The 16,477-nt window shown below is 39.8% G+C and overlaps 1 protein-coding gene across 2 annotated transcripts in view; it reads right to left on the bottom strand.

The window, feature by feature from the left end:
• Positions 1-16,477, bottom strand: part of AUTS2 (AUTS2, activator of transcription and developmental regulator) — a 1,208,871-nt gene that overhangs the window by 338,440 nt on the left and 853,954 nt on the right. For both annotated transcript variants that reach the window (XM_008062193.2, XM_021714538.1), the window contains exon 5: positions 1,167-1,196. In XM_008062193.2, the coding sequence (XP_008060384.1) occupies positions 1,167-1,196 (30 nt within the window). The remainder of the gene's footprint in view (positions 1-1,166; positions 1,197-16,477) is intronic.

Raw genomic sequence — 16,477 nt, 5'->3', positions numbered from 1 at the left:
TTCATTTCCTGATTTTAAGGAAATCAAATAAGCACCATTTGTCTTCATCTGAATATGCTTGACCTGCTCAAATGATGATGTCTCGCATTTTATAACAGGCTACATATGCTGAATTCAAATTAACGACAGTACAGAACAAGAGCCTTTAGATCTCTCTTGAAGGCTGGCAGCAGAGAAACAGGGAAAAATTCTGGGTTTGTTGGAAAGATCCCACTGAATGCTAACCGCAGGATTTTGAGCAAAATCCACAGGCACATAGGAGGTGAAAGTTGAAAAACAGGGCCCAGAATCCAGAAATGGGGAAGGGAGGTCCTGTCCTTTTGGTGCCAAGCAATATAGAAACCATGATAGACAAGTAACCATTTTTGAAATACACAAAGCAGCAGTAAAAATGGGAAGAAATTTGGTTGGGGATTGGGACAGCTAGAAAGAAAAAAAGGACAAATGGACAAACAAACTCTTTGCTTCAGGCAGCAGAAAGCTCACTTTACCAGGTTGTGATCCAAACTTCCGGAAGCTCAGAAACTGAACTCCTTTTCTTGATCCACGTTGAACTGGATACACAGAGGCTGGTGGACGTCAGCCTCAAAACAGAGCATGTACCTGCAGGGAGAACTGCCCTCCTACCTGGCCATCCACCCAGATGAGAAGACAGCCTTGTCTCTTGCCCTCTCCTGCCCATCCCATAGCCTATGATGAGGCTTCTAGACACATACCATTAACATTTCTATTAAGAAGGTCAATAAATACAGAAAAGTGGGAAGAAGCATGTGGATCAGTAAAGTGTATGCAGAAATGACATTATAAATACATATTAGTCAGTTTATTGTTCCCATCATGGATTTTAAACATCAGATGGTTATTAAAATAAATAACTACCTCTTTTTAAATGTCTTTGGGTCCATGAGTCATCTTCCATAAAGTTAAAATTCAGTGTCCACTATATACAATATTAAAGGGCTTGTTTTAAAAAGGTAGGTTTCACAAATTAAACATGTTATATCTTATTACAGAAAATGTCACTGTGTAAATAATGCCCATCTTTCCGGAGAAGAAAGGGTATTGTCAACATGGAGTTGGCGTACCACCCTGTAGCTATGTGGAGGTGGACTATGGTGCTCATAGTGTGTTACGTGCTGTGTGCACAATGGGGGATAGGGTCTTACCTTCTCTTCCTGGTCACTGTCACTGTCACACTGAAAATGAAGACAAGAGAATAAGGGTTAGTGTAAGGATTGAGCATGTTTTTGCTTTTGATACCTGTCCTCCCCACCACCCCCCAAAAGGGCAAGACAAGTAAAAGAAATATGAAATGTCCAAGTTGGAAGGAGTTTCTTCAGCTCAAATGCTAATAAACAGAATCAGAAACAAAATGCTGTTCAGATGCAAAGAATTGTTCTGTTGATTTCATCCAATGCCTGTACTCTGTGGCTCTTACCTCATGTCTACAATAAATTTTTAAAAAATTGGCCGGGCATGGTAGCGAGCGCCTGTAGTTCTGGCTACTTGGAAGGCTGAGGTGGAAGGACTGCCAGAGCCTAGTAGGTCGACGTTGGGGTGGCCACGAGTGTGCCACTACATTCAAGCCTGAGCAATGAAGTGAGACTCCAACTCAAAAAAAAAAAAAAAAAAAAAAGCCATGCTCCTCTAGGAGTCAACCCAGCCACAGGATTAAGGTGAATCAAGATCGTTTAATTGGATTCAGAGAAAAATCAATTTCTTAACGAAGACATTCTACCTTCAGCTAATTGGAATGGCTGTATCTCTCCTGGTGCTTTTCTAAAGGAAAAGAGGTAAACCCCTGCGCATTATATTCTCTTATTTGGACTTTGAAGGAAACAGAACATAATGGGCAAGGCTCCCTGCTTGTGATGGCCGCCTTTCCCACAGCTTAGAGGCCTTGGGAATAGAAGGAACATTCCCTACAAAAAATATGCCAAAGATAAACGGTCAGGTTAATAAATATTAAAAATATGAGCAAAAAAGTATGCTTTGGGATCGCAGACTTACTTCATATCTAGCAGATACCAAATTCTAACTGTTGAGCTGGGTTTGGGATAACCAGAGAATGATAATTAATAATTAACTCCAAGCTTTGCATTCCTCATTAGAAATAAAGGATAAAAAGACATTAAAAAAATCAAGAATGTTTTGTTAATCAATGTTTTATTTAAAAATAGGGGACGTATTTTGTTAGAGTAAATGCTCAGCAGATAAATATATCCATTCGTTCACTCAGCAGCTCTTGATAAGGCATTGCTAACATAGGCAGAAATTCAACCAAGATCTAGGACTGGCCCTAAAGTAGCCTTCCACTTTGCAGTAGACTGGAAGTTAGGACACAAACACTAAGCAGGGGTATGGAATAACCATAACCACTTCAAGATGACTCTTTCAGTGGGGTGGGGGAGAGCATGCACAATGGGGAAGAATCAGGTCACAGGGAGAGCAGTTTGGCATTCATTACATTGTCTAACCCAGGGTGGTGCCATGGTTTAGAAAAGGGAGAAACAGATGGCAGAGCAATTCTGAAGGTAGAACCCATAGGGCTTGATAACACATAGATATGGGAAGCAAGTAACGGGGTGAGTCTAGGATGCTGCCAAGGTTTTTTAGTGTGGCCACCTGGACATGGAAGACGATGTAGCTATGAACAGAAACAGGAAATAAATTTGCTTGTAGGACAGCCACTGCTGGTTAAATACCCACAACTATTCACAACTCCCTTCTCCCTTGTCTGTACTTTCTCCTGACACTTTGAGGTTAAAAAAGCCAGATATTCTCTTTCCCAATTTTCCTTGCAGCTGATGGTGGTTGAAAGACTCATCTCTGACCATTGAGATTTGATGTTGGTTGAGGGATCTGGAAAAAAAAATTCTCTTCCCAGTAAAAGGAGAAAAGCAGGAAGTACCTTCCTCTTGCCTTTGAACATGACTCTATAAGGATGTGATGTCTGAATCCATAGAAACCCTCTTGCAAAAGTAAGGCAAAAAGCTTAAGTACAAAAACAAGATGGTAGAATTAAGGGAAGAAAAGTTTGACACAATTGAGCCACTGAATCCATCTCAGAATAGCCTGTCTCTGGACTTCTTTGTCTAGAAAACAATAAGTTACCTTACTGTTATAAGCTACTGTTAGAGTGATTTTAATGGGAAGTAACGAAAGCCCCATCCAAAAGGACACCTTGCTATTATAAGATATAATTTACATTTAGAACCTTACATCACAGTCTTACAGACTAGAGAGAAAATTTTCTACTTCTTCCACTGGCTCTTCAGTGCCTTAGGGCTAGCAGATATTTAGTGACAGTGATTCAACCAACTACAACTGCATCATTTTCAACCAGGTTCCAATTCAGACTGTCTAAATTCACATTCTTTTGCTGATGAATGAATTCTCTATTACGGTAAGTCAAATAAGTCGAGAAAGACTTTGTGCATCTTTCTTGTGAGACAAAGACTTTGAAGGCCTAGAACAACAGATGGATGAGAAACAACAGTGTTTTCCTGATTGTGTGATCTCTCCATAACCTTTTGTTAAGCCCTCCTTGAGGTTCCTCATGTTCAGGCACATTCTCAAGAGTGACAAATCTTGATTCAGAGAGGGGGGTTGTGGAAGAGAGAAGAGTATTTTGCCAGGCAGGCTCATTTTCCCAGATGTTCACAGCTCTCCTTGTGAGGTAATCAATGACAGCTGAAGGCTGTGGCACAGCATTTGCCCACCTCCCCAAGGATCTGGTATGCAGGGGGCAGAAGGAGAGGGAAGTAGGGAAAGAACCACCACTGCACCCCCACATCCTAACAGCAGTATGTCCCTGGGAATGGTTATTTCTATCAAAGTGTTAAGCTTCCTGCTTTCCAACAGTCCAGTTCTAATTTCAAGGTCCACTTAATTCTGCATCAAGTAATTACTGATATACCCAGAAGCACCTTGTCTCCAGAGTTAAGCATATGGTGAAGAACTGAGACCTACTGGTATCCATTATGGAAGCAGCACGGATGCCAAGCCGATTAAAAATGCTCAGGCTCCCCACACAACATGCCGGGTGAGTGACAGCTCCTCGACAAGGCCAGTCGTGGAGTCTGCCAAAACAGTCTCTGCTGCACTGGGGCCCACATGGTGTGCTGAGAAAACAGTTCCATTTCTGGTATTAAATTCCCATACTGACCCGAGGACTTTGCCGTGAGCTCAGCAGGAGCACACCATCCAATTTACAGCTCCACTCTCTGGAGCCTCGAGTGCCAGCCCCTGGCAGAGACGAATGATGGTCAATCCCTCCAGCTCATAAATTATGCAAAGGCAATAAATGCACTCAGCAAACAGCGCCTAACGTTTGCCTAGCCTGGCTCCTAACACACTCTGTAAAAAGCCAGAAGCTCGACACATACAAGAGGTCTATTCCACTCATAAAGGGGGTTTGTTGACAACCCCAGACGGAAAGCGAGCCACAGTCCTAAGGAGTCTTTCTGCTTCACTGGCAGCAGTTTATGGGCCTGCTTTATGAAAAAGGGAGGCTGTTTTATAGAGTCAGTGTGGGTAGAATTCATGGTCTCAAATTCACATTTAATACACTGTATGGCTTTCACACCCGAAGTTCAATACATTGTGGATCTTGGGCCAAATGATTCTTGGTCTTCAAAGGTTAAAAGAAGAAGTGTCTGCTCCCCATTCCCTAGATACCCACTCCAATTTATAAGAGTTCACATTGAGCCACCTCCTGATTCAGGTTTATGTTCTGTATGAGGCTGGGAAATGGAAAAGGCATGTCAAATGCAGAAACAGAGTCCCAGCTGATTTGACCATTTTAAGCATTTTGACATCAGGGTCCTGCTTTGGTTTATTAGCAAACAGGTTGCACACTAACTACCAGTTTGAGGTGACAGAGTACCCTCCATGACAAGATTTCAAAGCTCTTTGTGAAAAGCTGGAAATATTTTCCTCCATTTTAAAAGAAAGAAATGAAAAGGAACAACTAGCCCTTACATATCACTGACAGGTAAGAATTCTTGATCACTCAGCCTTTAGACAAAGACACAACTCAAACCACCACAAAGGAGGAAAATAAGAGGCATGCATGCCAAATCACGGGACTTGAATGCAGAGTTAGAAAGGAACTAGTTTCTAACTGAAGTCTCTCCAGCCATCCCAACACAGCTATCACTCAACTTCATTTTCACCTTTTCTTCCCTCAAGCTTCTTAAATTAAGAGTAAACTGATGGAGGTACCATCTTCTTTTCCCAAGCAAGACCTATCTCTTAAGCAACCAATCAACCCACCCAATATTTATCCTTTATGATACATGCTTATTGGATACATTTTTGGATATTATCCATAAATCTACAATCCATAGGTAAACACTGTTAATTCATTTATATAAATCTTTCCGGTCTTTTCTTTTAAGGAAACATATACAATCCTCCTCATCCTTCATACATACATTTTAAGAAATAAAAAAGAATTCTAACCATTTTGAAAGCTGCTTTTGTTTTCAGATAACATGTAAAATATTTTAACTCAATCAGTAAAATGTGCCCTGAGCATCACTTTAAAAAATGGCTGCACTGCAATCTGCTGTATAGACCATAATATAATCTAATAAAAAAATTCCCTAGTGCTGGATATTTAGATTGTTTCAATCGAACATCCTAGAACTTTTCCCTTTTCACACATTCACCAATGTTGTTGTTTGCCAGTATCATTTCATGGCTCTCCCTCTTCTGCATATTCTTTAATGTCACGCTCTCCCCAGAGTTGGATTTGTAGTTCTATTGTTTTTATGTGATTTTCAGGAGAGTCCTTAAAGATTTTCTTGGTTCCATCTACCGTGTATATGTTGAGCATAAGCAATAAAAAAAACAAAACAAACAAAAAAACTCTATGCCCTCATTCACCAACTATGCAACTTTGGGAAAGTTATTTTATTTTATTTTTGAGTTGGAGTCTCACTCTGTCACCCAGGCTGGAGGGCAGTGGCACACTCACGCCCACCCCAGCGTCGACCTGCTGGGCTCTAGCGATCCTTCCGTCTCAGCCTTCCAAGTAGCCAGAACTCCAGGCATGCGCTACCACACCCAGTTAATTTTTTATTTATTGTAGAGAGGAGCTCTCGCCAGGTTGCCTCTGCTGGTCTCGAACCTGCGGGCTCAGGCAATCCACTTTCCTTGGCCTCCCAAAGTGCTGGGATTACAGGCTGAGACACTGAGCCTGGCTGAGAAAGTTATTTAAACACTGTGCCTCAGTTTACTTATCTGTAAAATGTGGCTAATAATAGCACTTGCTACTAAGATGAGAATAAATTGAATTAATACATGTGAACAATTTAGACACTATATGGTACAGAATATGGGATGATAAAGCTTTATTATTATGCTTCAGTTTGCTACATGCCTCCTCCTGAAGTGCTGAGAATACCTCAGATTCAAGTATCCATCTAAATCTGGACTCAATGTTTACTTACCCCAAACTCCCTCTCTCCCTCGCTGTACCTGGTAACAGCATCACCACACAATCACTCAGCTGCATGTGAAGAGTCTTAGCATCCTTGACTGCATCCTTGAGCAGACTTATCTTCCTCTCTCACCCACATTAATGATTCTACTTTCTAACTCTCCATCTCCACGACCATGGCTGCTACAGTTTTTACTATTACAAGAGGCTAATGACTGCTTTCTAGGGTCTATGGTCTATTTCTTGCCAGATCCAAGACCTTATTGATGAGTGAATTTTCTAAATTTCTATTTGATGATGACACTTCCCAAAGCCTATAAAGCTCTCCACATTCTATTCCTAACCCCCTGACTCCCAACTTCCAAGGAATAAAAAAACAGGGGGTTAGGAATAGAACCATTTGTTTTTGCTTTGTTTTCTTTCATTTCTTTTCTTTTAATGGATCCAATACACTGTGGATCAGTACTTTTGTAAAATATAATAAAAAATCAATTTATAGAAAAATGAAAAAGACATATTTTAAAAAAATTATTAGCTTTATACAACATAAAATTACACTATTGAGTTGCTCTAAAAGTTTCCCAAAGTTTACTCTCTTCTGTCATACTAATCTCATAGCAGGTTAGTTACAAACAGCTTAGGGTCTGGCCTTGTTCTGCATCCATACTTTGAGTAGCACTACTCTACCGTATCCCTTGTTCTAGCCACACCCAGTCACATTTAGTCACACCCTCAGGCTTAACTATCTCTGCATTTAACAACTCCCTCTACTGAGGATTCTATTTCTCTGACTTTCTACCTAACAGCCTGATATTCACCTTTAAAACACAGTTCCCTCCTTGAATCTTCTAGAACTTCCAGTACTTCAGAAACAATTAACTGACTCTGTCTCCATTCCAACTGTATTTCAGTTGTTTGCCACAACAGTTTTCTCTACTGGAGAGTGAGTGTGATAGGTGAGGACAGTACCTTGCTCATCTTTGTACCTCCAGGCCTTGGGACATAGCAGGTACTCAATTATATTGACAAGTCAATCTTATTCTTCTTGAGAATTGTTCAAATTGTGGTTGATTCCATGCAGCATAAGCAAGTTATGATTTAAAAGATAGATGATTCCAAAGAGAGAAAGTACAGGAAACACTAGCTTGACTACTGAATTCAATGGGATGTAAGTGTGAATATATGGGGCAGGGTTAAAATCATTAGTGGAGCCTGGAGTTGAGGCCCAATATATGTCTTCTACTAACAGGCCTAGAAAGCTGTGATTATGATTTCATTATACTTCCTCAAAAGCAAACATTTTTCATTTTCATTTGGGAATCTCAGTATCTGTTTTGAAGACTCTGGTCCAAATCAAAATAAATCAAGGTCTGGGACACCTCTATGCCTCATTCAGAATATAGGAACAAGATGGAATCCTAGGTACCTTGTGATGGAATGCATTCTTAAGCAGAAAGTGGCAATCATTGAATATATCACATACAATGACATTGAGGAGGGCATTGCTCTCTATTCTGCTCAATGGACCTTGCTGGAACAGTTATTTCGTATCTCAAATCCATTTATCATTGCCACCAAAAATGTCAGGGCTGAACACCATTGCTGAACCAAGTTATTTTATTCTTCTTCCTGCCTACAGGAAATGAGAGGAAAATGAGGGAGAACCCAACTTGTAAACTACAGTATCTAACATCAAGTACAATTTAACTTTGCCAGTGACAAAACAAATCGATTCCCCTTTGGGGCAGGCAGCTTATCTGAGTCTGTAAAGACATCTCTTGCCTAAAAGCAATTTCAGAAGAAGCCACCTGCAGAAAACATGACACTTATTTTCTTATTTAAAGAAGTAAGGTAGCAGCATGGTGACTAAACACATGTCCACCATCTCCTTCCCGTCTGCCCGATCCCTTGCACATTCAAAAATGGGCCACCATTTTGTACCACATATGGCAACTCTGATGTTGCCTGTTTTTTGTCAATCCACAAAGCCCTCATTTCACATTGTTTATATTGCTCTTATATTGGCTTTGGACTTAAACTGTAATTCAAAGCAACTTGCACCCTAAAAAGAACACTTTAATCCTGAAAATTGCTTGAGGTATTCTTGCTGAATGTGAAATGATGCCATTGGCTCTTCCCCTCTAGCTCAACAATAGCTATACCTGATTAAATTAAACAGCTCAGGTAAAATGAAAGCCTAAGTAAAAGATCTGTGTTTCGAACAATAGTTTAAAAGAATAAAGCATCTGACAATCATCTAATAGGACCTTTTGAAAATAATATGAGATCTAACAATCTTCAGTTGTGCAGGAGATACAGCAGAGAGTGAACTTTCAGGGAAGCCTCTAGAATTTGGTACTGATAACCTAGTATTCCTGTATGGGGAGTTCTAAAAATCTTGCATTTTTGCAAGTTCTCAGTTTGAATTGGCCAGAGCTCAAAAAACCAATGTGATCTGAAGAGGCTAAGGGAGCACTTCTTATTATTCTCTAGCATCTCAGAGATGATCACACATGTCCATTCAATCAATAATTTTTAAGTACCTACTCTGTGCTAGGTTCAGTCTGACCACTCATTAGAAGTGCATTAGAAGTTCAATTGTGTTGTCCAAACCAGAAGTTTTAAAGCTCACAAATTAATTTTCAATATTTTTCCTTTTTGTTACTTTGAAATTCAAGTATATTTCATAAAACAATTTGTATACTATAAATTTCCACTTAGATCAATACAATATTGTTGGGTTTTGGAAAATGGGGTAAGAAGTAGATATTTCACAAATCTTTGAAGAGTTCAGCTTTTTTTTTCCCCTCAGAAGAAAGGAAGACATATTTTGCCAAGTATAAATATACATAAACCCCACAGATGAAATTTACTTAAAACCCAGAGCCCACAAGCTTCAGTGGTTGCCAAACTCAGAAAAATTAGTTTCTTGTCCAAAGGTAAAACTGACAGTCTGGGGCTGGGTGTTGTAAACGATCTCTTTTAAGCTTAAGCAACAGATCCTTTGCCTCTTTGTCATTGATTTACTGATTCTAAGTCATCAATAACATTAATCCGTACCTGCCTGGGGACCTATTACAAATGACTTTGAAGATGGTGTGAAGCAAGAGTTTATTATGAGACAGGAGTGTTATTATCAGGGAGACATTCTCGCCTCTATTCTTTAGCAGTACTCTATCTGTGCCCCAATATAATGCTGCAATTTCCCCTCTCCATATACAGTTGCTTGTTGCTTTGGGTGGGGCCTGAGCCCCCACCCCCAGGTTTGCCTCAAGTAAAGCTTGGTTCTTTTCGGAGTCCTGTGTAAGCTAATAAAAACCAAATTTGCTGATGAGTAAAAAGGAAAAGTATGTTATGGGTTAAAATAATACAAGAGTCTATTTTTTCCGCTGTGTTGTGATCCATAGAAATCACCCTGAGCCTTTTCCCTTTCTTTTCTGCCTGGGAAGCCAATTGCTTTGATTGCAGTGATATGAGCTAGCTAAAATGACTTGCCCTTGCTTGTGAGGCAAATGGAACATGCTAATAGAACTTATCGCATTACCCGATGCAAAAGTGCCATAGCTCATTACTTTAAGATAAAAGGATATCATTGCAGACGGCAAGCAGAATTGACTTTCTGAGGCCCGACTTGATGATGATTTAATCAACTGCTCTCTTTCACTTCTCATCTCTGTGCCTGTCGGTTTCACAGGTGCCGTTAAATGAGACACTCAGAAAGTGAGCGGAGGGAAAGAAATTGCTGTCATTACTTTTCAAGAAAGGAGGTATGCAAATTTTCGACAGAAAGATTGCGTTCATAATGGGCCTGGTAAAATACAAGGATCATGCTTGACAGGTGAGGGCAAGCCATTTGTATGTCCTTAAAGCAGAGCAACCGTGTTCGTTTAGAAATGTGCTCAGTAAGAAAAACTACAAATGAGAGGCCTGGTGGGGCCAGCAGAGAGGCGGGGCAGAATCACAGAGGGGGTTGGTTCAAGCTGGTCCATGTTCTAGAAAAGGGGAGGGTGCTTAAGACTCAGGAAACCAAGGCCAGAAAAGCAGATAACAAAGCCTGGCAGTCCTTAGTCTGAACTAAAATGCCAACAAGCTCTTACTATGGAGCCAGATTGCCTGGGTTCAAATCCTGGCTCCACCGCACACAATCTATGAGACCTCTGGCAAGGAACTTAATCTTTCTGTGCCTCAGTTTCATCATCTGTCAAATGGAGCTACTGATAGTATCTACCCATAGTGCTGTCAAGAGCATTGAGTTAATAAATATATAATAAGTGCATATATAATAAACATAAAAATGTTCATAACAATGCTTGACACATAGGAAGCACTCAACAGATGCTAGAAATCATCCATTCATTTTTCAACAAAGACCGAGCATTTTTTGACTTTTTTAAAGCATATGTGAGGCAGGTGTTAAAAATCTGCCTGGCTCTAGTTAGAGGAAATAGAATTCTTCACTGATGTCACATACACAAGTCTTTCTCACTAGGTAGGCAGTAAGTTCCTCAGAAAGTGCAGTCCCTGGAATCATCACAGGGCTTAGTGCAGTCTTGAGGACCCTCAAAGATACTCGATAATGATTTGATGATTTATGGATTCCTCCTCCCTCCTTCCTTCCACTCATTACACATATCTGATGCTGTCTGTGCAGCGCTAGCCCTTTGAGGAGCCTCCTCTTGGAGAAGAAAATGTCTGTGTTTAGCTGGGAATCTCAGGTGATCACTGTGTCCCTAGCCCGGGGAATGGTGCAGCCAGCAGGAACAGACAGTCTGGCCTGAATCGCCTTCAGGAAGGCAAAATAAATCTGAATGGATTAAATGATCAAGATAGTATGAATAGAGGTGTTTTTTTTTTTTATTCACTTTGCCTTCAATAGATAATTGTTCTATTTTCTCCAACACTCAAAGTAAAAGCATCTTTCTTAAACCTATAACTCTGAGTTCTTTTTTCTCAGGTGATGAAGCTGCTGAAAACCACACTTCTTCCAGTCACTAAGGTTTTGAGGTTTTGAATGCACTTGCTTTCTATGCTAAGTGTCACCTACACGACTCAATTTCCAGCCAGAAAGACAATGTCCATCTCAAGCATAAGGGCGGGGGGGGGGGGGGGGTGGGTGGGTCTGTGATAGCCGGGCAGTCATGAGTTGTTTATTTTGGAAAAGACTGGTTGCTGACATGCATTTCACATCTTTCAGGATATGGAATTTCCACGGTAACAATCACAGAGCATTTCTTCTCCTAAAAATGTCAGCCAAACAGCTGGCACTCATTAAAAAAGAATCCTGACAACAGCCCTGAAAGGCAAATATTACCACCCCTCCATTTTAGAGACGAGAAGTTAAGGCTTCCAATGACAGAGATGGTACTTGAACCCAGTCTGTCCTCCAAAGTTCATGTTCTTAGCCAGTATAACATACCACCTTACTCTCATTCTCTCTCTCACACACACTGTACAAAGAAACCACTTGAAAATATCTTTCTGATTGATTGCTTGATGGAGTATAGAGGCAAGCTGAAACTGAAAAAAGGCTGCAATGACTGTAAGCAGCACTGAATGCAGCCAGTCAGCCATATTTCTTCTTCACAGAAGACAGCTCTCCCTTAAGAGGAGGGACCGAGCACAGTACCGGCTCACAGCAAATAATCATTCAATCTGAGGTTCAAATTCTGACCCCTCCACTTAATAGCCATGCAGTCTTGGGAAAGGCACTTAACATCTTGGAGGCTTCCTTATTTTAAACCTGTAAATAGAAATGATACTCATTCCACAGGATTTTTGTGAGAATTAAATGAGTTCAAGCATGTGAAAGTAGCCAGTAAGAAATGCCAATAGTCTTATTTTTTTTCTAGCTCTTTGCATGAAAGATATATTACATCGCACAAAGCAATGAGGTTACTTAATAATTCATTATTTAAATGTTGGGTTGAATTTTTGTACCATTTTATTGCCAGAAGGGTAATCATATTCTACAAGGACTTCTGCTTGGGAGGTGTTTGAAGACTTGATACTATGCTATACAAGGATAGAAACAATAAAACAAACAAACTGAAACAAAAACTATCATTTCTTCTCAAAGAAGAAAACAAGAATCTTCCCAGCAATGGTTTTATTTCATTGATTAAAAAAACCAATAAGGCAAGACACTTTAGAATTCAATTTTAAGTCATTTCTTTGGGTTCTTGATGCACATTTTTTGGGATGGATCCAGTCTGGATTTATTCTTCAGTCAAATAGTAGTCAGTAGCCTGTGTATAGGGACCAAAGGAAAATGCACAGATATAAGAATTGGAGTCTAAACTTCTAAGTTATGCATAGTGCAATGATGACTTACAGGTTTTGACATTATTGAGATGGCAAATTGGCAAAAGAAATACAGACAAAACAGATATCAAAAACACCAAATGATTATTGGTGCAACATCCTAGGAAGCCAGATATTCTGGAATTTGTCCAAAGACCAATCTGAATTAGGAGATACTTGAATAGCCCTTTACACAGAGATTATTTATATAAAAGGTTGACTTGAGGACTGATCTAACAAAATTAACCAACATGGCTGAGCATAGTGGTTCATACCTATAATCCCATAACCTTGGGAGGCTGAGATGGGAGGATTGATTGAAGTCAGGAATTTGAAACCAGCCTGGGTAATATAATGAGACTCCATCTCTAGAAAAACTAATAATAATTAGGCAGGCATGACAGTGTGTGCCTGTAATCTTAGCTACTTGGGAGGCTAGGCAGGAGAATTGCTTAAGCCTGGGAGTTGGAGGTTACAGTGAGTTATAATTGTACCACTGTACTCCAGCCTGGGTGACAGAGCAAGACAGTGTCTAAAATAAGTAAGTAAATAAATAAAAATTTAAAAATTAAAAAAGAAATCAACCAACAGGGTAATATTGGGAAGAGAGAAAACTTCTCCAAGGTAACTGCAAAAATAGAGATCAGCTGAGAGAATATAACTAAGGTGCCTGGAACTTAGTAGGCACTCAAGAGTCCAACAGACTACTTCTACCCTATTGAACCAAATGGAAATATCTGTTCCCTCTTCCATATGAAAGTTTTCCAGTGCTCTGACTTTTCCAGCTGTACGTCAGCTGTTGGTTTTTACTTTTTTTTTTGTAGAGACGAGGTGTGACTAAGTTACCCGGTCTGGTCTCGAACCCACAAGCTCAAGCAATTCACTCGCCTCAGCCTCCCAAAGTGCTGGGATTACAGGCTGAGCCACTGAGCCTGGCAGCTGTTGGTTTTTAGTTGGTTAGTTTCCCTGAATATATCTCACATCCTGCTGCACTTGAACTTGGCACCTAGTAAAAATATCTAAGAGAATGAATTAATAATTACATTAGCAAAATACCTGAGAGAAAGTGCCATGGATAGTGTCTAATTAAGGAAATCAAGAAATATTCCAGTGGTTGATGGAATAGACAGTAAAGTGCTTGAAAGTGGTAGGTCTCTGAATGTATCTATGAAAAAGACAGAGAGATAATTTTGAGGTGAAAGTAATCCTAAGAAGATAACACCATACATTTGGAGAAATCAGATTTTAAGGTTACCCTTTAAAGAAAATCAGGATATTCAAAATTAAAAAAAAATTCTTTTCACATTTGATTCACTAAAAGCAACAGAAATTGAACAGGAAAAGGGAAATGGTGCTCTCATATTGTAGAGACATAATGGCCACATTATGAACGTCTCACCAACCAGATTTTTTCTTTTTTCCTAAACAAGTGCAAGACCATGAAAAGCTTGGCTAAAGGAATATAAATATGGCTTGAAACAATAGAAGGTGGTTCAAGAAGATTCAAAGACATCTTGGACTACCATTCCATGGGATCCCCAGATAGATTCCTTTTTCTTTTTCTCTTTATTGGGTATCTGCCTTCACTTTTGCACTCCTTAGAATTCATCAAACTTATAATTGGGATTTTAAACTAATTGGACCTCACAACAGTCTTTATTTTGGATGGCCTGAAAACCTAGTCTTCTATATCATAAACAAGGAAGGGTAGGATTACTATAAATTGCCTGCAAGAAAATACAAATTGCCAAGATAAAAACACCCACTGGTCTGCCAGTCTCAAGTTTCCTGTTTTGACATACTATATGCAGTAATTTGGTACCCACAATCTCTTATTAGAAAATGAATGTGCTATTTTTCTGAATGCTGCAATTACAATAATTGAATTTAAAATGGGGATTGAATTTCTCTATTTGGAGGAAAAGAATAATTGTGTATTTCTGATTAAAATCAAGGGGACTGAAAAGTGGTTGTACAAATTCCAGCTTCAGTCTCCCTGAGTGACTCCTCATCAGGCCAGAAAAGCCGTTAGTCAAAGAAAGGACAAATTCGAAGCAGAAAAATGGATCAGCACCTCAGCAGCAGGCACTGTCTTTGGCCTCATTTGCTTTGTCTCCTGGCCTTCAGTCACAACACCCCTGTGATAGTGGCAATCAGAGCACCATGGCATTGTTACATTTTAAATGGCAGCCATGCTGGAGTTCCCCACTGTGTCAAAAATTAAGAGTTAAAATGCAAGGAAAACAAATATCTCTTTGTGTTGAAAATGCCTGTCCGCTTTTAGACTGCCAACATTTTGGAGTATTTTTTCTCCACTGCAGAACCTCTTTTCTGGATGGGGGGAATGTAATGGTAAAAGAGAGATGAGAGAAAAGAACTAATGCTATTTTCTAAATTTTTTTTTGTTTTACTAAAAAATGATGTTAAAAGCCACCTTTAGTTTCCAATGAAAAAAAGAAAAAGGATGAAGAAAGAGGGCTAATCTTGCCTTTATAAATGCCTTTCAATTTTATTTTGGATGGTATCATTCAATCTACTGAAAACCCTTATTATCCAAACGTGAAGGTGAAATTTAGTCTCTCAATTCCTCCTAAGTGTTCCTTGAAATATAGCTTCCTAAGAAAAGAGAAAATTTTTCTAGCATAAAGTGAGCCATGGCTTGTCTCCTTACAGTACACTGCTTACTATTTTTTGGTGACTTTATTGAGTTATAACTGGCATTGATAATATGCACGTATTTAAAATGCACAGGCCAGGAGTGGTGGCTCACGCCAGCACTTTGGGAAGCAGAGGTGAGAGGACTGCCTGAGTTCAGGGGTTTGAGATAAGCTTGGGCAACTTGGTAAGACCTCATCTTTACAATAAATCAAAAAATCAGCCGGGGCATGGTGGCCTGCGCCTGTGGTTCCAGCTACCTGGAAAGTTGAGGTTGAAGAATTGCCTGAGCCCAGCAGAACTACCTGAGCCCAGCAGGTGAGACTGTAGTGGCCAAGAGCAATAAATAAAATGCACAATTTGATACCTGTTCACATGTATGTATACACCTGTGAAAGCATCACCATGATCAAAATAGTGAACACATCCATCACCTCTCAGTTTTCTTGAGGTTCTCGGTTAACCCATCCCTCTGGTCACTCTGCATACTGCCCCTTCCCACAACCACTGATATGCTTTCTATCACTACAGATTAATTTATATTTTCTATAACTTTATATAAATGAAATCATACAATGTATATTCTTTTTGTCTGGTTTCCATCATTCACTGCTTACTATTTTGACAACTAATTAAAAAAGAGCCTCCTAGCTCCAAGGCAGAAGGCAACCTTCAGAGGCTGCCTCGGCCAGGGTTTATTGTCATCCCTCAGGAATAGAACCGATTACTTGGTCTTACTTTATTCTTAGGCTTTATTATGTACTTCAGTAATCAATAAGCACTTCTATGGCAGAGGGTTTATTTTACCCTATAAATCCAAGAAGGAGAGAATGATATTAAGACATCAGTATGGATGGGCTCTGCTGCTCTGTAACACTATCTGGCGAACACAAGCAGCAGATTTAAATCTAAGAAGGTTACAGAGCAGTCACAGCTCCTGGCTGGATGGCAGGGATCATAAAAGACTCAGGCAAGATCTACAGCAACTTCACTGTAAACCAATGGGACACTCAGAGCAAAAAAATCCAAACGAACAGGCATGCTGGTTGCCTGCCCTGAAAGAATTATAATCAC

This window comes from Carlito syrichta, unplaced genomic scaffold (genome assembly GCF_000164805.1).
Source record: "Carlito syrichta isolate Samal-C Ts95f unplaced genomic scaffold, Tarsius_syrichta-2.0.1 Scaffold305661, whole genome shotgun sequence".
NCBI lineage: Eukaryota > Metazoa > Chordata > Mammalia > Primates > Tarsiidae > Carlito > Carlito syrichta.
This window is presented reverse-complemented; position numbering and strand designations above follow the sequence as displayed.